The sequence below is a fragment of the Pseudoliparis swirei genome, chromosome 6 (assembly GCF_029220125.1).
Source record: "Pseudoliparis swirei isolate HS2019 ecotype Mariana Trench chromosome 6, NWPU_hadal_v1, whole genome shotgun sequence".
Lineage (NCBI taxonomy): Eukaryota > Metazoa > Chordata > Actinopteri > Perciformes > Liparidae > Pseudoliparis > Pseudoliparis swirei.
In genome coordinates, this window is record NC_079393.1 from 27,877,944 (window position 1) to 27,902,314 (window position 24,371).

General features: G+C 44.2%; 1 protein-coding gene across 1 annotated transcript; it reads left to right on the plus strand.

Moving 5' to 3' along the window:
* The first annotated feature begins 955 nt into the window (after positions 1-955).
* Positions 956-24,342, plus strand: ldhd (lactate dehydrogenase D). Its single transcript, XM_056416017.1, has 11 exons — positions 956-1,074; positions 2,240-2,352; positions 3,735-3,876; positions 4,896-5,037; positions 6,181-6,340; positions 6,426-6,625; positions 7,390-7,518; positions 7,603-7,720; positions 22,762-22,874; positions 23,613-23,724; positions 24,155-24,342. The coding sequence occupies exons 1-11, from the start codon at positions 982-984 to the stop codon at positions 24,333-24,335; spliced, it is 1,503 nt and encodes a 500-aa protein (XP_056271992.1). The 5' UTR covers positions 956-981; the 3' UTR covers positions 24,336-24,342.
* The last annotated feature ends 29 nt before the right edge of the window (positions 24,343-24,371 follow it).

A 24,371-nucleotide genomic window follows, 5' to 3' on the forward strand; every position in this document is an offset into this window, starting at 1 on the left:
CATTAAAAGGAATATCCAGAATGTGTTAAAACCTAGACAGGGTACTACCAGTTTGGACCCCTAAGCATTACCTGAAAATATTTGAATACTCTTTCAAATATTTGTATATCAATTGTGGATATTTGTACAGGAAATGCAACTTTTTTCTGTAAATGTGTATATATTACGTACATAAAAATTTCAAACGAAGTAAGAACGTTGTCATACCATACATTTGGATGTCTGAATATTTCAACGTTTGTATGTCCACATTAATTTAGAAGCGAATATATTCATATTTTTATTCATCGCATTTACATGACAACTTGAGTTCATTTAGATTCTCCAGTTAACCTGAGCTGCGTGGACTTTGGGCAGTAGAAGAAGCCGGAGAACATGAAGGGAACCCACGCTGCCACAGGGAGAACAGATTATTAAGGCAAAATTATAATTAACAACTAAATCATGATGTATTATTGTAGGTTAAGACACCCAGCAGTGTATATAGCAAATATATTCTTATTTACAGTCTGTAATACCAGCTGCAACATTTAAGTGATAATCAATAACTTCATAATAACTATAATAACTAAGTAATGTACTGATATTATATAATATTATGAAATGGGCCATTCTGTGTACTTTTGGTACACTTTGTTGCCAACACTTATTGTATTTTTGCTTTAGTAAAATTATGAAAACTTTTTACATTGCAGTACTACTTTTACCACATTAAGTTAAAGGTCTGAATACTGATTCCACCACTACATGGTTTAACCTGACTGTACCAAACTAAAGTTAACTAATAATATAAACAATTAGAAACACAATGTTACAATAAAGCATATTCTGTATAGTTGTTTGAAATAATGTCAAATCTTGATTAGTTGTGTTTTATTCTGAAAGGAGTTAACCGGAAGTCTCCCCATATGTTTACTGTACTCAGCCTGCGTGGTTCAGAGGGCAGCCAGTCAGTGACGTCGTTCGGTGACAGTTCTTAAAATGTTGCTCGGCCGTCGGCTGCTTTCCCGCCGCCACCGCCTCGCGCTCTGCCTCGCGCAGTGTCGCAGCCTCAAGACAGAACACCCCGCCGGGGTGAGTCTGATATGAACCCTTGAGCAACCTAATGACGGTGGTCTGTCACCTGTAGCCGCCGCGCGCTCCTTAGCCGGGTCCCAGTAGCAAACTCCTTGTGGCAGACATGGTGTTGATCTGGTGTCTGCTCGTGCACCTTTTGCTCCCTTGTGTGCGCGTGCGTGTTTTAATTCGTACTATTTTAGTGCGAAGTAAATTAATTCTACGTATTGTGGTTTTCAATATGCATATTGACAGCAGCTGGAGCAGAGGGCTACAGGAGCAACACACCTGTTAGTGCAACCAGGTGACCTCCTGCTCTGAAAGGCGAAGGCAATGCAAATGCACCTTAAAGCTGCATTCTCTCTGCTGACCACCAGGGGGCGAGTCCTCTTGTCGTATAGAAGTCTATATAAACGACTTCTCTCTTGATTTATTCCCATTGTTGACATGAGTTTATGTCTCAATCTCTCCTGACAACTGGTTGTATAGAAGTCTATTTCTCATGTGTTAAAGCTGCATTCTCTCTCCTGACCACCAGGGGGTGACTCCTCTGGTTGTATAGAAGTATATGCTGCATGTCTTAAAGCTGCCATCTTTCTCCTGACCACCAGGGAGCGACTCCTCTGGTTGTATAGAAGTCTATGCTTCATGTGTTAAAGCTGCATTCTCTCTCCTGACCACCAGGGTGCGACTCCTCTGGTTGTATAGAAGTCTATGCTTCATGTGTTAAAGCTGCATTCTCTCTCCTGACCACCAGGGGGCTCCTCTGGTTGTATGGAAGTAGTGACTCTACTTCTCTTGATGTATTCCCTCAGTAATCATTGTAAACATGAGTTTATGTCTCAGTCTCTAGTTGCAAGTCTTCTTCTATACAGCATGATGTCATCATTTATACTTTATGGTCATTTAGAGTCCATAAAGCGGGATGTTTAAGGCGGGGCAGCTTTTTCGGTGTCTTTATTCAGAACTTTGACCCGATCACGGCGTGTTTTCAGCTCATAAAGGTTCATTGGTAATATTGATGTCACGTAACTTCCCAAACTAACGGGCGACATCACGGTGAAGAAGTTGAACTTGTCCTCTCTCATTAGAGATGATCCCCGTTTTCATTGTACTGTTCTAGTGACATGTTATATTCCATCTCCCCCCCCCCCCCCCCTCTCTCTCTCGCCCTTTCGCTCAGAGTGCCGTTCAGGACGCCGTGCTCTCTGCATTCAGGTCTGTATGTGGCGATGGCGGCGTCTCATTGGGCGAAGCGGTCCGAGAGCAACACGGCAAAGACGAGTCCGTCCACAGGTCGGTGCGCCGCCTCTGACATCATATGGTATGATGAGGGTGTTTATAAATACTGTGCACAACAACAACAACAACAACATCTTATCACAAAAATAGAACGCCACTTCTTCTTACATGAGAATAAATTATTCTGGGCAAAAACTCTGAAACAAGAACAGCCAATCCACCTTAAAAGTCATCCCTCCTTAAGCGGTCGCCCCTTCACTTTAATCAGCAGGACACACACACTGGATTTATTTATTCTGTCCACACACACATTACTGCTGACCTCAGTCTCTCACACACACACACACTCGTGATTTATTCCTTCAGTAAAGATTGTAAATGTGAGTTTTTCTCTCCTGACCACCAGGGGCCTCCTCTGGTTGTATAGAAGTCTAGGCTTCATGTGTTAAAGCTGCATTCTCTCTCCTGCCCACCAGGGGGCGACTCCTCTGGTTGTATAGAAGTCTAGGCTTCATGTGTTAAAGCTGCATTCTCTCTCCTGCCCACAAGGGGGCGACTCCTCTGGTTGTATAGAAGTCTAGGCATCATGTGTTAAAGCTGCATTCTCTCTCCTGCCCACCAGGGGGCGACTCCTCTGGTTGTATAGAAGTCTAGGCTTCATGTGTTAAAGCTGCATTCTCTCTCCTGACCACCAGGGGGCGACTCCTCTGGTTGTATAGAAGTCTAGGCTTCATGTGGTAAAGCTGCATTCTCTCTCCTGACCACCAGGGGGCTCCTCTGGTTGTATAGAAGTCTATGCTTCATGTGTTAAAGCTGCCTTCTCTCTTCTGACCACCAGGGGGCGACTCCTCTGGTTGTATAGAAGTCGATGCTTCATGTGTTAAAGCTGCATTCTCTCTCCTGACCACCAGGGGGCTCATCTGGTTGTATATAAGTCTATATAGTGACTCTACTTCTCTTGATGTATTCCCTCAGTAAGCATTGTAAACATGAGTTTATGTCTCAGTCTCTAGTTTCAAGTCTTCTTCTATACAGCATGATGTCATCATTTATACGTTATGGTCATTTAGAGTCAGACCATAAAGCAGGGGACGCTTTAGGGGCGGGGCTACAGGTGATTGCCACCACGTCACTCGTCCACATACCAAATATGGTAATTTCTTTTTGACCGGCTGTAAGAAGTGAAGATGGAGACATGGAGGCTTCAGAACATCGGTCCACCAACCAGAGGCGATGTCACTTCTTCTATGACCTCTATGACCTCTATTCTTCTATGACCTCTATTCTTCTATGACCTCTATGACCTCTATTCTTCTATGACCTCTATTCTTCTATGACCTCCATGACCTCTATTCTTCTATGACCTCTATTCTTCTATGACCTCCATGACCTCTATTCTTCTATGACCTCTATGACCCATTTTCTTTGCCATCCAGATGTTGCCCCCCAGATGTGGTGCTGTTCCCCCGCTGCGTGGAGGAGGTCAGCGCCCTGGCCAAGATCTGCAGCCGCCATCGCCTTCCCATCATCCCCTTTGGCACCGGGACGGGCCTGGAGGGAGGAGTCAGTGCAGTCCAGGTGAGAGGGAGGGAGGAGTCAGAGGAGTCCAGGTGAGAGGGAGGGAGGGAGGAGTCAGTGCAGTCCAGGTGAGAGGGAGGGAGGAGTCAGAGGAGTCCAGGTGAGAGGGAGGGAGGGAGGAGTCAGTGCAGTCCAGGTGAGAGGGAGGGAGGAGTCAGTGCAGTCCAGGTGAGAGGGAGGGAGGAGTCAGTGCAGTCCAGGTGAGAGGGAGGGAGGAAAGGTGGTTCAATGCTTTCAGCATAGGAGACACTGGACCTTCCTTGAGGAAAGGAAAGGAGATGATGCCCCACAATTCATTGCAGCGGCAACAAAGTGAGGCACCATCCTTAAACAGGTCCATCAGTGTGGGCGTGTGTACCATGTGTACTGGGGCAGCACGGTGGCTCAGCAAGAAGTCCCTGGGTTCGAATCCCGGTCGTCCCAGTCGTTCCAGGTCCTTTCTGTGTGGAGTTTGCATGTTCTCCTCATGTTCTTCTCATGTTCTCCTCATGTTCTCCTCGTGTTCTCCTCGTGTTCTCCTCGTGTCTGTGTGGGTTTCCTCCGGGTACTCCGGTTTCCCCCACCATCATAAAGACATGCACCGCAGCCTCACCCCGGTCGTATGGATGTGAATGAGTGTTGGTGGTGGGGGAGGGGCCGTAGGCGCTGATTGGGGGAGGGGCCGTAGGCGCTGATTGGGGGAGGGGCCGTAGGCGCTGATTGGGGGAGGGGCCGTAGGCGCTGATTGGCTGCCACGCTTCCGTCAGTCTGCCCCAGGGCAGCTGTGGCTCCTGATGGAGCTCCACCACCGGGACGACTGTGTGTGACTACTGGACTCTGTAAAGCGACTTCGGGTGCCTTGAGAAGCGCTATATAAAATAAATGATTATTATTATTATTAGTGTGTGTACTGTGTGTACTGTGTGTGTGTACTGTGTGTACTGTGTGTGTACTGTGTGTACTGTGTGTACTGTGTGTACTGTGTGTGTACTGTGTGTGTGTGTGTGTGTGTACAGTGTGTACTGTGTGTGTCCCTGCAGGGCGGCGTGTGCTTCAGTCTGAGGAACATGGACCGGGTTCTGGACCTCCACCAGGAGGACTTTGACGTGACGGTGGAGCCCGGCGTGACCCGGAAGGCCCTGAACGCCTCGCTGAGGGACACCGGCCTGTGGTTCCCTGTGGGTCCGTGAACACAACAACAACAACAACAACAACAATGTCTGCTTCTCAGAGCTGTCAATCAAACTCACTGAAGGCATGGTAGCTCCTCCCATCAGCCTGTGATTGGATGAATTATGACGACGAGGAGTGTTAAAGAACTTAGAGTGGTCAAGACACGAGGAGGAGGAGGGGGGGAGGAGGAGGAGGAGGAGGAGGGGGAGGAGGAGGAGGAGATCATGTGACCTCATCCATGTGCTGTTACGCAACAACCAGACTTTTCTTGATTGGCTTCCAGCCGACGTGACGGTGATCAATATTCACAGGAGAGATGAAGGTGACTCTGAGCGTCCATCTTGTTTCTGAGCTCACGAATCTCTTTAAAGACTAAAGATACAAACTCATTCCCTCAAAAGATCAAACATGACCAGAAATGAAAATATAAAAAGATCAAAAATCATCTTCAACACCAATAAACACGACATGATGTGTTCTCAAAATAGTTTCTCTCTCCTCTTTCTCCTCTCCTCCTCCTTCTCCTCCCTCTGCTCTCCTCTTCCCTCTCCTTTCCTCCTCCTCCCTATTCATCCCCCTCCTCTCCTCCTCCCCCTCCTCCCTTTCTCTTCCTCCCCTCTCCTCCCCTCCCCCTCTTATCCTCCTCCCTCTCCTCTCCTCTCCTCCTCCTCCCTATTCGTCCCCCTCCTCTCCTCTTCCCTCTCCTCCACTTCCTCATCTTCCTCCTTTTCTCCTCCTCCTCTCTTCCTCTCCTCTTCCTATCCTCATTTTCTCCCCCTCTCCTCCTCCTTTTCTTCTCCTACTCTCTTCCTCTCCTCTTCCTATCCTCATTTTCTCCCCCTCTCCTCCTCCCCCTTTCCTTCTCCTCTTCCTTCTCCTTCCTCTCCTCCTCCTCCTGTACAGCTACATGTCTCTTGACCACTCAAAGTTCTTTAACGCTCCTTGTCATCGTTCATCCAATCAGACGCTGAGGGGCGGAGCTACCAGGACCCTCTCGCCGCCTCAGAGACGATGTTGTTTTCCAGAGTATATCACAGATCTTACACTACAGTAACAATAACAATGAGGTCGTCGTGTTCTAACTCATGACACCGTGGTTGTGAATGTTCGGTCCGTGGAAATGAGAAGACGAATGTCCGTGTGCCGCCTCAGACCCCGGGGCCGACGCCTCCCTGTGCGGCATGGCGGCCACCAGCGCGTCCGGCACCAACGCCGTGCGCTACGGCACCATGAGGGAGAACGTGGTGAACCTGGAGGTCGTGCTGGCCGACGGGAGCGTCGTCCACACGGCCGGGAAGGGCCGGCGTCCCAGGTATGCCCCTCCCCCGCAAAGACGTAACTCCCGCCTCCGATGCATCATAAGCTCCGCCCCTCTCTCTTTCGTCGCCGCGGCGTAGGAAGACGGTGGCGGGCTACAACCTGACCAACCTGTTCGTGGGGTCGGAGGGCACCCTGGGGGTCATCACCAAGGCCACGCTGCGCCTGCACGGCGTCCCGGAGGCCGCCGTGTCGGCCGTGTGCTCCTTCCCCTCCGTCCAGGCCGCCGTCGACAGCACGGTGCACATCCTGCAGGCCGGCGTGCCCGTCGCTCGCATCGGTGAGTCCGTCCGGTCAGGCAGAACCTGGAAACGCCCTGGACATTTAAAATGGTTATTTTCCAGGCCTGGAAAAGTAATTAAATCCAAAAAGTTTTGAAAAAGTCATGAAAATGTTATATTCAAATGTTTATTTAAGAGTTTGATGAAAAGAATAAACATTTATATAAATATTTATTCTTTTAATCAAACTATTGTCTCATTAATTTGTATTTACGGTGTACTAATTACTTGTGTATATACGGAGATTTCACAAAATGTTTGGTCATGGAAAGGTCATGGAAAGGTCATGGTAATCCATTGGTCCACATGTGTATGAACCCTGGGTGAGGAGGCGATGTCGTGGTTAGAGGGTTTGACCTTTTGACCCCTGGCTCAACGCTCAAGAAGTAAACTTTTTGATTTAGACCAAGGTTGTCCAACTCATTTTCACCTGGTGCCACATCAGCATCATGGCCGCCTCTTAAAGGGCCGGTAACTGTAACGCTATATAAACTACTCCCCAACATATTGTTAAATAACTCTTTGCGTTTGATTGTTGTTTATTTGAGTGTACATAAGAACATTTCTCTAATGTTACAACATAAATCCATTTTATTTGAAAACTTCAAAATAAAAGCACGGGATATTTTTTTCTTAAACGTCTTCAAGAAAAGGTGAAATGACGTGTCGGGCCGAATTTTTGACGCCTGTGATTTCGACTCATCACCCTGACCTGTGTCTTTGCCATCTGTGTCGTCTTTGTGGTCTTTGTGTTGTGTCTCAGAGTTCCTGGACGACGTGATGATGGACGCCTGCAACCGGTTCAGCTCTCTGTCGTACGCCGTGAGCCCCAGCCTGTTCCTGGAGTTCCACGGCTCGGAGGGAAGCCTGGAGGAGCAGGTCCACACGGCCGGTGGGTGTCGAGCCATCGGGGATCCGCAAAGCAATAAAAGTCGTACGGTTGAACTGGAGCCGATGTCTCGTGTTGTCTCCACAGAGGAGATCTCTCAGAGCAACGGCGGGTCGGGGTTCCAGTGGGCGAAAGACGCCGAGACGAGGGAGCGGCTGTGGAGAGCTCGCCATGACGCCTGGTACGCCAGTCTGGCCCTCAGGCTGCAAGGTAGAGACGCTTCATGTAACCATAACAACGTAGAGACGCGTAGAGACCTTCATAGCCCTTATGTAACCATAAATAGCCCTTATGTAACCATAACAAGGTAGAGACGTTCATAGCCCTTATGTAACAAGGTAGAGACGCTTCATGTAACCATAACAACGTAGAGACGCTTCATAGCCCTTATGTAACAGGAACAAGGTAGAGACACTTCATAGCCCTTATGTAACCATAACAAGGTAGAGACGCTTCATAGCCCTTTTGTAACAGTAACAAGGTAGAGACGCTTCATAGCCCTTATGTAACAGTAACAAGGTAGAGACGCTTCATAGCCCTTATGTAACCATAACAAGGTAGAGACGCTTCATAGCCCTTATGTAACCATAACAAGGTAGAGACGCTTCATAGCCCTTATGTAACCATAACAACGTAGAGACCTTCATAGCCCTTATGTAACAGTAACAAGGTGAGACGCTTTCATAGCCTTTATGTAACAGTAACAAGGTAGAGGCTTCATAGTAACCATAACCCTTATGTAACCATAACAAGGTAGAGGCGGCTTCATAGCCCTTATGTAACCATTGATTCAGTTGAATTTATTTGTCGTTTGCCAGAGTACAATTTTAACGCCGAAATTGCAGAAAAGTGGTGAAAGATTACAGCGCAGCAGGGAGAAAGCGCAACCCACGACGCTATGCGGGAAGTACGGGTATGGAAACCAGGAAAAAACACCTGCGCCAGCACATACATCTGAACATGACACAGCAGTAGGAAGGAGGTAATCAACAACTGGGTGATCGCCCATCATTGAAATGAAGGTAACAACACGACAAACAACCAGCGGTCGGCAATATTTCACAGCGCCAGCCACAGCCCGTCCGGTCCTGGGGGTAAGAAGCAAGCGAAAGCGTGGGGATGGGAGGGGTAGTGAATACAAATCAGTATATTGAAAATTCGTGTGCCGTGGTCTGGTATCTTCGTCCTCCCAGGCACAACAGACAAGTTCTGATCCATAAGATGGTAGTTGCCATGGAATGACGAAAGGTCCTGGGAGAAAACAACCACAGGTGTCTGTGGATAGGGGAAGGAATGAGAGGTTCTCACTCTCTAGCGATCTTCAGGATTGTTGTTCCAATGCTGACCTTAGCCAGGCCCGTTCTAGTTGAGGAGCAGCAGAATAAATTAAGGTTGTTTAGATTCAACACCTACATCAATTTGGCGCACCTACTATTCCACCACTTTCCTCCCATTTTTCAAATCGATCCCAGTTTCGTCCAGACATGGGGGCTTTTTAGCAGCTCACGTTTCATAATTTTCCGATAAACCAGGTGGCATAATCAAACAGCAGAAATCCTGTAATCAGTTCCGAATAGGTAGATGTCATCTCGTCCTCACGGAAAGACTGCTAAACACATGCATCATCGTGTAACCAGCTCTGGCGTCCGGCAGGCGAACGGTTCCCAGAACCCAAGCTTCAAATGAAAGCCGGTGTCAGTGCGTTGAGACAGTTGATCAGATGATCAGTTGATCGGTCATGGTTTTTGATTAGAAGCGATGAGAGAGAGTCTCAGAAGTATAAAACAGAATAGCTTCATGGCCCTTATGTAACAGTAACAAGGTAGAGACGCTCATAGCCCTTATGTAACAGTAACAAGGTGAGACGCTTCATAGCCTTATGTAACCATAACAAGGTGAGACGCTTCAGCCCTTATGTAACCATAACAAGGTGGGACGCTTCATAGCCCTTATGTAACAGTAACAAGGTGAGGACGCTTCATAACCCTTATGTAACCATAACAAGGTAGAGACGGTTCATAGTCCGTATGTAACAGTAAGAAGGTAGAGATGCTTCAGAACCCTAAGGTAACAGTAATAAGGTAGAGACGCTTCATAGCCCTTATGTAACAGTAACAAGGTGAGACGCTTCATAACCCTTATGTAAGCATACCAACGTAGAGATGCGTCATAGCCCTTATGTAACAGTAACAAGGTAGAGATGTAACCCTTATGTAACAGTAACAAGGTAGAGACTTCATAGCCCTTATGTAACCATAACAAGGTAGAGATGTTCATGACCCTTATGTAACAGTAACAAGGTAGAGGCCTTCATAGCCCTTATGTAACAGTAACAAGGTAGAGACGCTTCATAGCCCTTATGTAACCATAACAAGGTAGAGATGCTTCATAACCCTTATGTAACCATAACAAGGTAGAGATGCTTCATAGCCCTTATGTAACCATAACAAGGTAGAGACTCTTCATAGCCCTTATGTAACAGTAACAAGGTAGAGACACTTCATAGCCCTTATGTAACCATAACAAGGTGAGATGTTCATAGCCCATATGTAACAGTAACAAGGTAGAGACGCTTCATAGCCCTTATGTAACAGTAACAAGGTAGAGATGCTTCATAACCCTTATGTAACAGTAACAAGGTAGAGACGCTTCATAGCCCTTATGTAACCATAACAAGGTAGAGACGCTTCATAACCCTTATGTAACCATAACAAGGTAGAGATGCTTCATAGCCCTTATGTAACCATAACAAGGTAGAGATGCTTCATAGCCCTTATGTAACAGTAACAAGGTAGAGACGCTTCATAGGCCTTATGTAACAGTAACAAGGTAGAGACGCTTCATAGCCCTTATGTAACAGTAACAAGGTAGAGAACTTCATAGTATGTAACCATAACAAGGTAGAGACGCTCCATAGCAGTAATGTAACAGTAACAAGGTGAGACGCTTCATAGCCCTTATGTAACCATAACAACGTAGAGATGCTTCATAGCCCTTATGTAACAGTAACAAGGTAGAGACGCTTCATAGCCCTTATGTAACAGTAACAAGGTAGAGACGCTTCATAGCCCTTATGTAACAGTAACAAGGTAGAGACGCTTCATAGCCTTATGTAACAGTAACAAGGTAGAGGCGCTTCATAGCCCTTATGTAACCATAACAAGGTGAGTGCTTCATAGCCCTTATGTAACAGTAACAAGGTAGAGACGCTTCATAGCCCTTATGTAACAGTAACAAGGTAGAGACGCTTCATGCCCTTATGTAACCATAACAAGGTGGAGATGCTTCATAGCCCTTATGTAACCATAACAAGGTAGAGACGCTTCATACCCTTATGTAACAGTAACAAGGTGAGGCGCTTCATAGCCTTATGTAACAGTAACAAGGTAGAGACAACTTCATAGCCCTTATGTAACCATAACAAGGTAGAGACACTTCATAGCCTTATGTAACCATAACAAGGTAGAGACGCTTCATAGCCCCTATGTAACAGAAACAAGGTGAGGCGGCTTCATAGCCTTATGTAACCATAACAAGGTGAGACCTTCATAGCCCTTATGTAACCATAACAAGGTAGAGACCTATAGCCCTTATGTAACAGTAACAAGGTGAGATGCTTCATAACCCTTATGTAACAGTAACAAGGTAGAGACGCTTCATAGCCCCTTATGTAACAGTAACAAGGTAGAGATGCTTCATAACCCTTATGTAACAGTAACAAGGTAGAGACGCTTCATAGCCCTTATGTAACAGTAACAAGGTAGACGCTTCATAACCCTTATGTAACAGTAACAAGGTAGAGATCTTCATAGCCCTTATGTAACAGTAACAAGGTAGAGACGCTTCATAGCCCTTATGTAACAGTAACAAGGTGGGGCGCTTCACTTAGCCATGTAACCATAACAGGTAGAGACGCCATAGCCCTTATGTAACATAACAAGGTGAGATGCTTCATATATGTAACAGTAACAAGGTAGAGACGCTTCATAGCCATATGTAACAGTAACAAGGTAGAGATGCTTCATAGCCCTTATGTAACAGTAACAAGGTAGAGGCGCTTCATAGCCCTTATGTAACATAACAAGGTAGAGACGCCTATGGCCCTTATGTAACAGTAACAAGGTAGAGACGCTTCATAGCCCTTATGTAACAGTAACAAGGTAGAGACGCTTCATAACCCTTATGTAACCATAACAAGGTGAGACGCTTCATAGCCCTTATGTAACCATAACAAGGTAGAGACGCTTCATAGCCCTTATGTAACAGTAACAAGGTAGAGACGCTTCATGGCCCTTATGTAACAGTAACAAGGTGAGATGCTTCATAGCCCTTATGTAACCATAACAAGGTAGAGACGCTTCATAGCCCTTATGTAACAGTAACAAGGTGAGGCGCTTCATAGCCCTTATGTAACATAACAAGGTAGAGACGCTTCATAGCCCTTATGTAACAGTAACAAGGTAGAGACGCTTCATAGCCCTTATGTAACATAACAAGGTAGAGCTTCATAGCCCTTATGTAACAGTAACAAGGTAGAGACGCTTCATAGCCCTTATGTAACAGTAACAAGGTAGAGACGCTTCATAACCCTTATGTAACAGTAACAAGGTAGAGACGCTTCATAGCCCTTATGTAACAGTAACAAGGTAGAGACGCTTCATAACCTTATGTAACAGTAACAAGGTGAGACGCTTCATAGCCCTTATGTAACAGTAACAAGGTGAGACGCTTCATGTCCTTATGTAACAGTAACAAGGTGAGGCGCTTCATAGCCCTTATGTAACCATAACAAGGTAGCCGCTTCATAGCCCTTATGTAACAGTAACAAGGTAGAGACGCTTCATAGCCCTTATGTAACAGTAACAAGGTAGAGATGCTTCATAGCCCTTATGTAACAGTAACAAGGTAGAGACTCTTCATAGCCCTTATGTAACCATAACAAGGTAGAGACGCTTCAGCCCTTATGTAACAGTAACAAGGTAGAGACGCTTCATAGCCCTTATGTAACAGTAACAAGGTAGAGACGCTTCATAGCCCTTATGTAACAGTAACAAGGTAGAGACGCTTCATAGCCCTTATGTAACCATAACAAGGTAGAGACGCTTCATAGCCCTTATGTAACAGTAACAAGGTAGAGATGCTTCATAGCCCTTATGTAACAGTAACAAGGTAGAGACGCTTCATAGCCCTTATGTAACAGTAACAAGGTAGAGACGCTTCATAACCCTTATGTAACAGTAACAAGGTAGAGACGCTTCATAGCCCTTATGTAACCATAACAAGGTAGACGCTTCATAGCCCTTCTATAACAGTAACAAGGTAGAGACGCTTCATAGCCGTAATGTAACAGTAACAAGGTAGAGACGCTTCATAGCCCTTATGTAACAGTAACAAGGTAGAGACGCTTCATAGCCCTTATGTAACCATAACAAGGTAGAGATGCTTCATAGCCCTTATGTAACAGTAACAAGGTAGAGACGCTTCATAGCCCTTATGTAACAGTAACAAGGTAGAGATGCTTCATAGCCCTTATGTAACAGTAACAAGGGTGGGGACACTAGAGCGCCCTGTATATGTAACAGTAACAAGGTAGACGCTTCATAGCCCTTATGTAACCATAACAAGGTAGAGACGCTTCATAGCCCTTATGTAACAGTAACAAGGTAGAGACGCTTCATAGCCCTTATGTAACCATAACAAGGTAGAGATGCTTCATAACCCTTATGTAACAGTAACAAGGTAGAGACGCTTCATAGCCCTTATGTAACCATAACAATGTAGAGACGCTTCATAACCCTTATGTAACAGTAACAAGGTAGAGACGCTTCATAGCCCTTATGTAACCATAACAAGGTAGAGATGCTTCATAGCCCTTATGTAACCATAACAAGGTAGAGACGCTTCATAACCCTTATGTAACCATAACAAGGTAGAGACGCTTCATAGCCCTTTATGTAACCATAACAAGGTGGGACGCTTCATAGCCCTTATGTAACCATAACAAGGTAGAGATGCTTCATAGCCCCTATGTAACAGTAACAAGGTAGAGACGCTTTATAGCCTTATGTAACAGTAACAAGGTAGAGACGCTTCATAGCCCTTATGTAACCAGTAACAATGTAGAGACGCTTCATAGCCCTTATGTAACCATAACAAGGTAGAGACGCTTCATAGCCCTTATGTAACAGTAACAAGGTAGAGACGCTTCATAGCCCTTATGTAACAGTAACAAGGTAGAGACGCTTCATAGCCCTTATGTAACAGTAACAAGGTAGAGACGCTTCACCCTTATGTAACCATAACAAGGTAGAGACGCTTCATAACCCTTATGTAACCATAACAAGGTAGAGATGCTTCATAGCCCTTATGTAACCATAACAAGGTAGAGACGCTTCATAGCCCTTATGTAACAGTAACAAGGTAGAGACGCTTCATAGCCCTTATGTAACCATAACAAGGTAGAGACGCTTCATAGCCCTTATGTAACCATAACAAGGTAGAGATGCTTCATAGCCCTTATGTAACCATAACAAGGTAGAGACGCTTCATAACCCTTATGTAACAGTAACAAGGTAGAGACGCTTCATAGCCCTTATGTAACAGTAACAAGGTAGAGATGCTTCATAGCCCTTATGTAACCATAACAAGGTAGAGATGCTTCATAGCCCTTATGTAACCATAACAAGGTAGAGACGCTTCATAGCCCTTATGTAACAGTAACAAGGTAGAGACGCTTCATAGCCCTTATGTAACCATAACAAGGTAGAGACGCTTCATAGCCCTTATGTAACCATAACAAGGTAGAGACGCTTCATAGCCCTTATGTAACCATAACAAGGTAGAGACGCTTCATAGCCCTTATGTAACCATAACAAGGTAGAGATGCTTCATAGCCCTTATGTAACAGTAACAAGGTAGAGACGCTTCATAACCCTTATGTAACAGTAACAAGGTAGAGACGCTTCATAGCCCTTATGTAACAGTAACAAGGTAGAGACGCTTCATAACCCTTATGTAACAGTAACAAGGTAGAGACGCTTCATAGCCCTTATGTAACAGTAACAAGGTAGAGATGCTTCATAACCCTTATGTAACAGTAACAAGGTAGAGACGCTTCATAGCCCTTATGTAACAGTAACAAGGTAGAGACGCTTCATAGCCCTTATGTAACCATAACAAGGTAGAGACGCTTCATAGCCCTTATGTAACAGTAACAAGGTAGAGACGCTTCATAGCCCTTATGTAACAGTAACAAGGTAGAGACGCTTCATAGCCCTTATGTAACAGTAACAAGGTAGAGACTCTTCATAGCCCTTATGTAACAGTAACAAGGTAGAGACGCTTCATAGCCCTTATGTAACAGTAACAAGGTAGAGACGCTTCATAGCCCTTATGTAACAGTAACAAGGTAGAGACGCTTCATAGCCCTTATGTAACAGTAACAAGGTAGAGACGCTTCATAGCCCTTATGTAACAGTAACAAGGTAGAGACACTTCATAACCCTTGTGTAACAGTAACAAGGTAGAGATGCTTCATAGCCCTTATGTAACCATAACAAGGTAGAGATGCTTCATAGCCCTTATGTAACAGTAACAAGGTAGAGACGCTTCATAGCCCTTATGTAACAGTAACAAGGTAGAGACACTTCATAACCCTTATGTAACCATAACAAGGTAGAGACGCTTCATAGCCCTTATGTAACAGTAACAAGGTAGAGACGCTTCATAGCCCTTATGTAACCATAACAAGGTAGAGACGCTTCATAGCCCTTATGTAACCATAACAAGGTAGAGATGCTTCATAGCCCTTATGTAACCATAACAAGGTAGAGACGCTTCATAACCCTTATGTAACAGTAACAAGGTAGAGACGCTTCATAGCCCTTATGTAACAGTAACAAGGTAGAGATGCTTCATAGCCCTTATGTAACCATAACAAGGTAGAGATGCTTCATAGCCCTTATGTAACCATAACAAGGTAGAGACGCTTCATAGCCCTTATGTAACCATAACAAGGTAGAGACGCTTCATAGCCCTTATGTAACCATAACAAGGTAGAGACGCTTCATAGCCCTTATGTAACCATAACAAGGTAGAGACGCTTCATAGCCCTTATGTAACAGTAACAAGGTAGAGACGCTTCATAACCCTTATGTAACCATAACAAGGTAGAGATGCTTCATAGCCCTTATGTAACCATAACAAGGTAGAGACGCTTCATAGCCCTTATGTAACAGTAACAAGGTAGAGACACTTCATAGCCCTTATCTAACCATAACAAGGTAGAGACGCTTCATAACCCTTATGTAACCATAACAAGGTAGAGACGCTTCATAGCCCTTATGTAACAGTAACAAGGTAGAGATGCTTCATAGCCCTTATGTAACAGTAACAAGGTAGAGACTCTTCATAGCCCTTATGTAACAGTAACAAGGTAGAGACGCTTCATAGCCCTTATGTAACAGTAACAAGGTAGAGACGCTTCATAGCCCTTATGTAACAGTAACAAGGTAGAGACGCTTCATAGCCCTTATGTAACCATAACAATGTAGAGACGCTTCATAACCCTTATGTAACAGTAACAAGGTAGAGATGCTTCATAGCCCTTATGTAACCATAACAAGGTAGAGACGCTTCATAGCCCTTATGTAACAGTAACAAGGTAGAGACGCTTCATAGCCCTTATGTAACAGTAACAAGGTAGAGACGCTTCATAACCCTTATGTAACCATAACAAGGTAGAGACGCTTCATAGCCCTTATGTAACCATAACAAGGTAGAGATGCTTCATAACCCTTATGTAACAGTAACAAGGTAGAGACGCTTCATAGCCCTTATGTAACCGTAACAATGTAGAGACGCTTCATAACCCTTATGTAACAGTAACAAGGTAGAGACGCTTCATAGCCCTTATGTAACCATAACAAGGTAGAGACGCTTCATAGCCCTTATGTAACAGTAACAAGGTAGAGACGCTTCATAACCCTTATGTAACCATAACAAGGTAGAGATGCTTCATAACCCTTATGTAACCATAACAAGGTAGAGATGCTTCATAGCCCTTATGTAACCATAACAAGGTAGAGATGCTTCATAGCCCTTATGTAACAGTAACAAGGTAGAGACGCTTCATAGCCCTTATGTAACAGTAACAAGGTAGAGACACTTCATAACCCTTATGTAACCATAACAAGGTAGAGACGCTTCATAGCCCTTATGTAACAGTAACAAGGTAGAGACGCTTCATAGCCCTTATGTAACCATAACAAGGTAGAGACGCTTCATAGCCCTTATGTAACAGTAACAAGGTAGAGACGCTTCATAACCCTTATGTAACCATAACAAGGTAGAGACGCTTCATAACCCTTATGTAACCATAACAAGGTAGAGATGCTTCATAGCCCTTATGTAACAGTAACAAGGTAGAGACGCTTCATAGCCCTTATGTAACAGTAACAAGGTAGAGACTTATGTAACAGTAACAAGGTAGAGACGCTTCATAGCCCTTATGTAACCATAACAAGGTAGAGACGCTTCATAGCCCTTATGTAACAGTAACAAGGTAGAGACGCTTCATAGCCCTTATGTAACAGTAACAAGGTAGAGACGCTTCATAGCCCTTATGTAACCATAACAAGGTAGAGATGCTTCATAGCCCTTATGTAACCATAACAAGGTAGAGACGCTTCATAGCCCTTATGTAACAGTAACAAGGTAGAGACGCTTCATAGCCCTTATGTAACCATAACAAGGTAGAGATGCTTCATAGCCCTTATGTAACCATAACAAGGTAGAGACGCTTCATAGCCCTTATGTAACAGTAACAAGGTAGAGACGCTTCATAGCCCTTATGTAACCATATCAAGGTAGAGACGCTTCATAGCCCTTATGTAACCATAACAAGGTAGAGATGCTTCATAGCCCTTATGTAACCATAACAAGGTAGAGATGCTTCATAGCCCTTATGTAACCATAACAAGGTAGAGACGCTTCATAGCCCTTATGTAACCATAACAAGGTAGAGACGCTTCATAGCCCTTATGTAACCATAACAAGGTAGAGACACGTCATAGCCCTTATGTAACCATAACAAGGTAGAGACGCTTCATAGCCCTTATGTAACCATAACAAGGTAGAGATGCTTCATAACCCTTATGTAACAGTAACAAGGTAGAGATGCTTCATAGCCCTTATGTAACAGTAACAAGGTAGAGACGCTTCATAACCCTTATGTAACAGTAACAAGGTAGAGACGCTTCATAGCCCTTATGTAACCATAACAAGGTAGAGACGCTTCATAACCCTTATGTAACAGTAACAAGGTAGAGACGCTTCATAGCCCTTATGTAACAGTAACAAGGTAGAGATGCTTCATAACCCTTATGTAACAGTAACAAGGTAGAGACGCTTCATAGCCCTTATGTAACAGTAACAAGGTAGAGACGCTTCATAGCCCTTATGTAACCATAACAAGGTAGAGACGCTTCATAGCCCTTATGTAACAGTAACAAGGTAGAGACGCTTCAGAGCCCTTATGTAACAGTAACAAGGTAGAGATGCTTCATAGCCCTTATGTAACAGTAACAAGGTAGAGACGCTTCATAGCCCTTATGTAACCATAACAAGGTAGAGACGCTTCATAACCCTTATGTAACCATAACAAGGTAGAGACGCTTCATAGCCCTTATGTAACAGTAACAAGGTAGAGACGCTTCATAGCCCTTATGTAACAGTAACAAGGTAGAGACGCTTCATAGCCCTTATGTAACAGTAACAAGGTAGAGACGCTTCATAACCCTTATGTAACCATAACAAGGTAGAGACGCTTCATAGCCCTTATGTAACAGTAACAAGGTAGAGACGCTTCATAGCCCTTATGTAACAGTAACAAGGTAGAGACGCTTCATAGCCCTTATGTAACAGTAACAAGGTAGAGACGCTTCATAGCCCTTATGTAACAGTAACAAGGTAGAGACGCTTCATAGCCCTTATGTAACAGTAACAAGGTAGAGACTCTTCATAGCCCTTATGTAACAGTAACAAGGTAGAGACGCTTCATAGCCCTTATGTAACAGTAACAAGGTAGAGACGCTTCATAGCCCTTATGTAACAGTAACAAGGTAGAGACGCTTCATAGCCCTTATGTAACAGTAACAAGGTAGAGACACTTCATAACCCTTGTGTAACAGTAACAAGGTAGAGATGCTTCATAGCCCTTATGTAACCATAACAAGGTAGAGATGCTTCATAGCCCTTATGTAACAGTAACAAGGTAGACGCTTCATAGCCTTTATGTAACAGTAACAAGGTAGAGACGCTTCATAACCCTTATGTAACCATAACAAGGTAGAGACGCTTCATAGCCCTTATGTAACAGTAACAAGGTAGAGACGCTTCATAGCCCTTATGTAACCATAACAAGGTAGAGACGCTTCATAGCCCTTATGTAACAGTAACAAGGTAGAGATGCTTCATAACCCTTATGTAACCATAACAAGGTAGAGACGCTTCATAACCCTTATGTAACCATAACAAGGTAGAGACACTTCATAACCCTTATGTAACCATAACAAGGTAGAGACGCTTCATAGCCCTTATGTAACCATAACAAGGTAGAGATGCTTCATAACCCTTATGTAACAGTAACAAGGTAGAGACGCTTCATAGCCCTTATGTAACCATAACAAGGTAGAGACGCTTCATAACCCTTATGTAACCATAACAAGGTAGAGACGCTTCATAGCCCTTATGTAACAGTAACAAGGTAGAGACGCTTCATAACCCTTATGTAACAATAACAAGGTAGAGACGCTTCATAGCCCTTATGTAACCATAACAAGGTAGAGATGCTTCATAGCCCTTATGTAACAGTAACAAGGTAGAGACGCTTCATAGCCCTTATGTAACAGTAACAAGGTAGAGACGCTTCATAGCCCTTATGTAACCATAACAAGGTAGAGACGCTTCATAGCCCTTATGTAACAGTAACAAGGTAGAGACGCTTCATAGCCCTTATGTAACAGTAACAAGGTAGAGATGCTTCATAACCCTTATGTAACAGTAACAAGGTAGAGACGCTTCATAGCCCTTATGTAACAGTAACAAGGTAGAGACGCTTCATAGCCCTTATGTAACCATAACAAGGTAGAGATGCTTCATAGCCCTTATGTAACCATAACAAGGTAGAGATGCTTCATAGCCCTTATGTAACAGTAACAAGGTAGAGACGCTTCATAGCCCTTATGTAACAGTAACAAGGTAGAGACACTTCATAGCCCTTATGTAACCATAACAAGGTAGAGACGCTTCATAGCCCTTATGTAACAGTAACAAGGTAGAGATGCTTCATAACCCTTATGTAACAGTAACAAGGTAGAGATGCTTCATAGCCCTTATGTAACAGTAACAAGGTAGAGACGCTTCATAGCCCTTATGTAACAGTAACAAGGTAGAGATGCTTCATAACCCTTATGTAACAGTAACAAGGTAGAGACGCTTCATAGCCCTTATGTAACCATAACAAGGTAGAGACGCTTCATAGCCCTTATGTAACAGTAACAAGGTAGAGACGCTTCATAGCCCTTATGTAACCATAACAAGGTAGAGACGCTTCATAACCCTTATGTAACAGTAACAAGGTAGAGACGCTTCATAGCCCTTATGTAACCATAACAAGGTAGAGACGCTTCATAGCCCTTATGTAACAGTAACAAGGTAGAGACGCTTCATAGCCCTTATGTAACAGTAACAAGGTAGACGCTTCATAGCCCTTATGTAACAGTAACAAGGTAGAGACGCTTCATAGCCCTTATGTAACAGTAACAAGGTAGAGACGCTTCATAGCCCTTATGTAACAGTAACAAGGTAGAGACGCTTCATAGCCTTATGTAACAGTAACAAGGTAGAGACGCTTCATAGCCCTTATGTAACAGTAACAAGGTAGAGACGCTTCATAACCCTTATGTAACAGTAACAAGGTAGACGCTTCATAGCCCTTATGTAACCATAACAAGGTAGAGACGCTTCATAGCCCTTATGTAACAGTAACAAGGTAGAGATGCTTCATAGCCCTTATGTAACAGTAACAAGGTAGAGACGCTTCATAGCCCTTATGTAACAGTAACAAGGTAGAGATGCTTCATAACCCTTATGTAACAGTAACAAGGTAGAGATGCTTCATAGCCCTTATGTAACCATAACAAGGTAGAGATGCTTCATAGCCCTTATGTAACAGTAACAAGGTAGAGACACTTCATAACCCTTATGTAACCATAACAAGGTAGAGACGCTTCATAGCCCTTATGTAACAGTAACAAGGTAGAGATGCTTCATAGCCCTTATGTAACCATAACAAGGTAGAGATGCTTCATAGCCCTTATGTAACAGTAACAAGGTAGAGACGCTTCATAACCCTTATGTAACCATAACAAGGTAGAGACGCTTCATAACCCTTATGTAACCATAACAAGGTAGAGATGCTTCATAGCCCTTATGTAACCATAACAAGGTAGAGATGCTTCATAGCCCTTATGTAACAGTAACAAGGTAGAGACGCTTCATAGCCCTTATGTAACCATAACAATGTATAGACGCTTCATAACCCTTATGTAACAGTAACAAGGTAGAGACGCTTCATAGCCCTTATGTAACCATAACAAGGTAGAGACGCTTCATAGCCCTTATGTAACAGTAACAAGGTAGAGACGCTTCATAACCCTTATGTAACAGTAACAAGGTAGAGACGCTTCATAGCCCTTATGTAACCATAACAAGGTAGAGATGCTTCATAACCCTTATGTAACAGTAACAAGGTAGAGACGCTTCATAGCCCTTATGTAACAGTAACAAGGTAGAGACGCTTCATAACCCTTATGTAACAGTAACAAGGTAGAGATGCTTCATAGCCCTTATGTAACCATAACAAGGTAGAGACGCTTCATAACCCTTATGTAACCATAACAAGGTAGAGACGCTTCATAGCCCTTATGTAACAGTAACAAGGTAGAGACGCTTCATAGCCCTTATGTAACAGTAACAAGGTAGAGACGCTTCATAGCCCTTATGTAACAGTAACAAGGTAGAGATGCTTCATAACCCTTATGTAACCATAACAAGGTAGAGACGCTTCATAACCCTTATGTAACCATAACAAGGTAGAGACGCTTCATAGCCCTTATGTAACAGTAACAAGGTAGAGACGCTTCATAGCCCTTATGTAACAGTAACAAGGTAGAGACGCTTCATAACCCTTATGTAACAGTAACAAGGTAGAGACGCTTCATAGCCCTTATGTAACCATAACAAGGTAGACGCTTCATAGCCCTTATGTAACAGTAACAAGGTAGAGACGCTTCATAGCCCTTATGTAACAGTAACAAGGTAGAGACGCTTCATAGCCCTTATGTAACCATAACAAGGTAGAGACACTTCATAACCCTTATGTAACAGTAACAAGGTAGAGACGCTTCATAGCCCTTATGTAACCATAACAAGGTAGAGACGCTTCATAGCCCTTATGTAACAGTAACAAGGTAGAGACGCTTCATAGCCCTTATGTAACCATAACAAGGTAGAGACGCTTCATAGCCCTTATGTAACCATAACAAGGTAGAGACGCTTCATAGCCCTTATGTAACAGTAACAAGGTAGAGACGCTTCATAGCCCTTATGTAACAGTAACAAGGTAGAGACGCTTCATAGCCCTTATGTAACAGTAACAAGGTAGAGACGCTTCATAGCCCTTATGTAACCATAACAAGGTAGAGACGCTTCATAGCCCTTATGTAACAGTAACAAGGTAGAGACGCTTCATAGCCCTTATGTAACAGTAACAAGGTAGAGACGCTTCATAGCCCTTATGTAACAGTAACAAGGTAGAGACGCTTCATAGCCCTTATGTAACAGTAACAAGGTAGAGACGCTTCATAGCCCTTATGTAACAGTAACAAGGTAGAGACGCTTCATAGCCCTTATGTAACAGTAACAAGGTAGAGACGCTTCATAGCCCTTATGTAACAGTAACAAGGTGAGCTCATAGCCCTTATGTAACAGTAACAAGGTAGAGACGCTTCATAACCCTTATGTTCCGGAGTAAGTTAGGCGTCATGCGTTAGATGCATGTGTTAGCATGCGTGTTAGCATGTGTGTTAGCATGCGTGTTAGCATGCGTGTTAGCATGCGTGTTAGCATGTGTGTTAGCATGTGTGTTAGCATGCGTGTTAGCATGCGTGTTAGCATGTGTGTTAGCATGTGTGTGTGTGCCCCACAGGCGTACTCCACAGATGTGTGTGTCCCTCTGTCTCGCCTGCCTCAAATCCTGGTGGAGACGAAGGAGGACCTGGTGGACAACGGGCTGACGGGTGAGACCACACGGTTCATGCTGTGGACGGTTAATGGCACATTATTATTCACTAATAATATGTACAGACTTATATGTGTGACTACCCAATAGAAACACAGCACTTCCTGTTCAACAGGTAGCTATTCTTTTTATGTTATTGAGTCTGAGTCCTATATTTATGACTCAAGAACACTTTATTAGAAGAATGCAAATATAGTTATATACGTGCAAAAAGCTAAAACATAGCTTATTGTGGCTGCAATTAAACATATTTTTAAATATTTGTTAAAGAGTTTTAAACTGCATACTTTACACACAATAACGTGCAACCTGTGCAAAACAAACAAGTGTAGATATGTGTGTAAAGTTTTCTTAGTATTATTGGCTGCAATGAGCCGGCTTTCCATGACAAATCTTTGGTTTAAAGCCCTTTGAGGCAAACTCTTAATTTGTGATATTGGGCTATACGAAATACACTGAATTGATTTGGTTTGATACGGCCGATCTCAATTCATGCTCAATGTTGAGCTTTTGTTTTGAAGGGCAACAGCAGAAAAGCCGATCTCATGTATAGAGCTCTTTCTGCATTTCCTACTGCGCCCCACCTGTAGTACCACTGCGCCCCACTAGAGGGCCGCGCCCCACAGTTTGAGAACCACTGTTGTCGACGTATTCAAAAAAGGTCTTCCGTCGACTCCTCGTGAGAGAAAGGGAGAAATGGAAGTGAGCCTGACGAGTGCGCTCGCCGTGCCCCCAGGTCCCATCGTGGGCCACGTGGGTGACGGTAACTTCCACTGCCTGATGGTGGTTGACCCCGGTGACCCCGAGGAGATGCACAGGGTCCACCTCTTCGTGGAGAGACTGGCCAGGTAAGAAGAACCGCTCGGCCCCAACATGGCCGCCCTGCACACATTGTACCAGACATTTGTGTCATGGGTTTAAACTCCTAATTATCGACGGTCCTCTGAACGATGGTTTCAGGTTGTTGTTTATTTTGAGTTGTGTTTTGTGTAGTCAAGATTTAAAGTGAGATTTGTGTTGTTTGCCTTGAAATAGATTTTTTGTATATTCAACACATCTTTGTGAAACAAAAGGAAAGGGGTGTCCTCCTAACGCTGCAGGTAACGGGTTTGGGGGGCCGGGCCCCTTTAGTACACAACAACGTGTGTGTGTGTGTGTGTGTGTGTGTGTGTGTGTGTGTGTGTGTGTGTGTGTGTGTGTGTGTGTGTGTGTGTGTGTGTGTGTGTGTGTGTGTGTGTGTGTGTGTGTGTGTGTGTGTGTGTGTTTGTGTGTGTCCAGGCGAGCCCTGGCCATGGACGGGACGTGCACAGGGGAGCACGGCGTGGGCTTGGGGAAGCGAGCGCTGCTGTGTGAAGAGATGGGCCCCGTGGGGGTGGAGCTCATGTGGCGTCTGAAGGACGCCATCGACCCGAGGAACCTGATGAATCCTGGGAAAGTTCTCCTGCCGAGAGCGATATAGGCCAACTGGGGGGGGGGGGGGGGGGTCAAAAGGCCT

Excerpts from the sequence above, each read along its gene's own strand:
- ldhd (XM_056416017.1), top strand. The coding sequence starts at position 982 with ATGTTGCTCGGCCGTCGGCTGCTTTCCCGCCGCCACCGCCTCGCGCTC. Across the intron at positions 3,877-4,895 it reads GAGGAGTCAGTGCAGTCCAG|GGCGGCGTGTGCTTCAGTCT; the intron begins GTGAGAGGGAGG and ends GTGTCCCTGCAG. Across the intron at positions 6,626-7,389 it reads CGTGCCCGTCGCTCGCATCG|AGTTCCTGGACGACGTGATG; the intron begins GTGAGTCCGTCC and ends GTTGTGTCTCAG.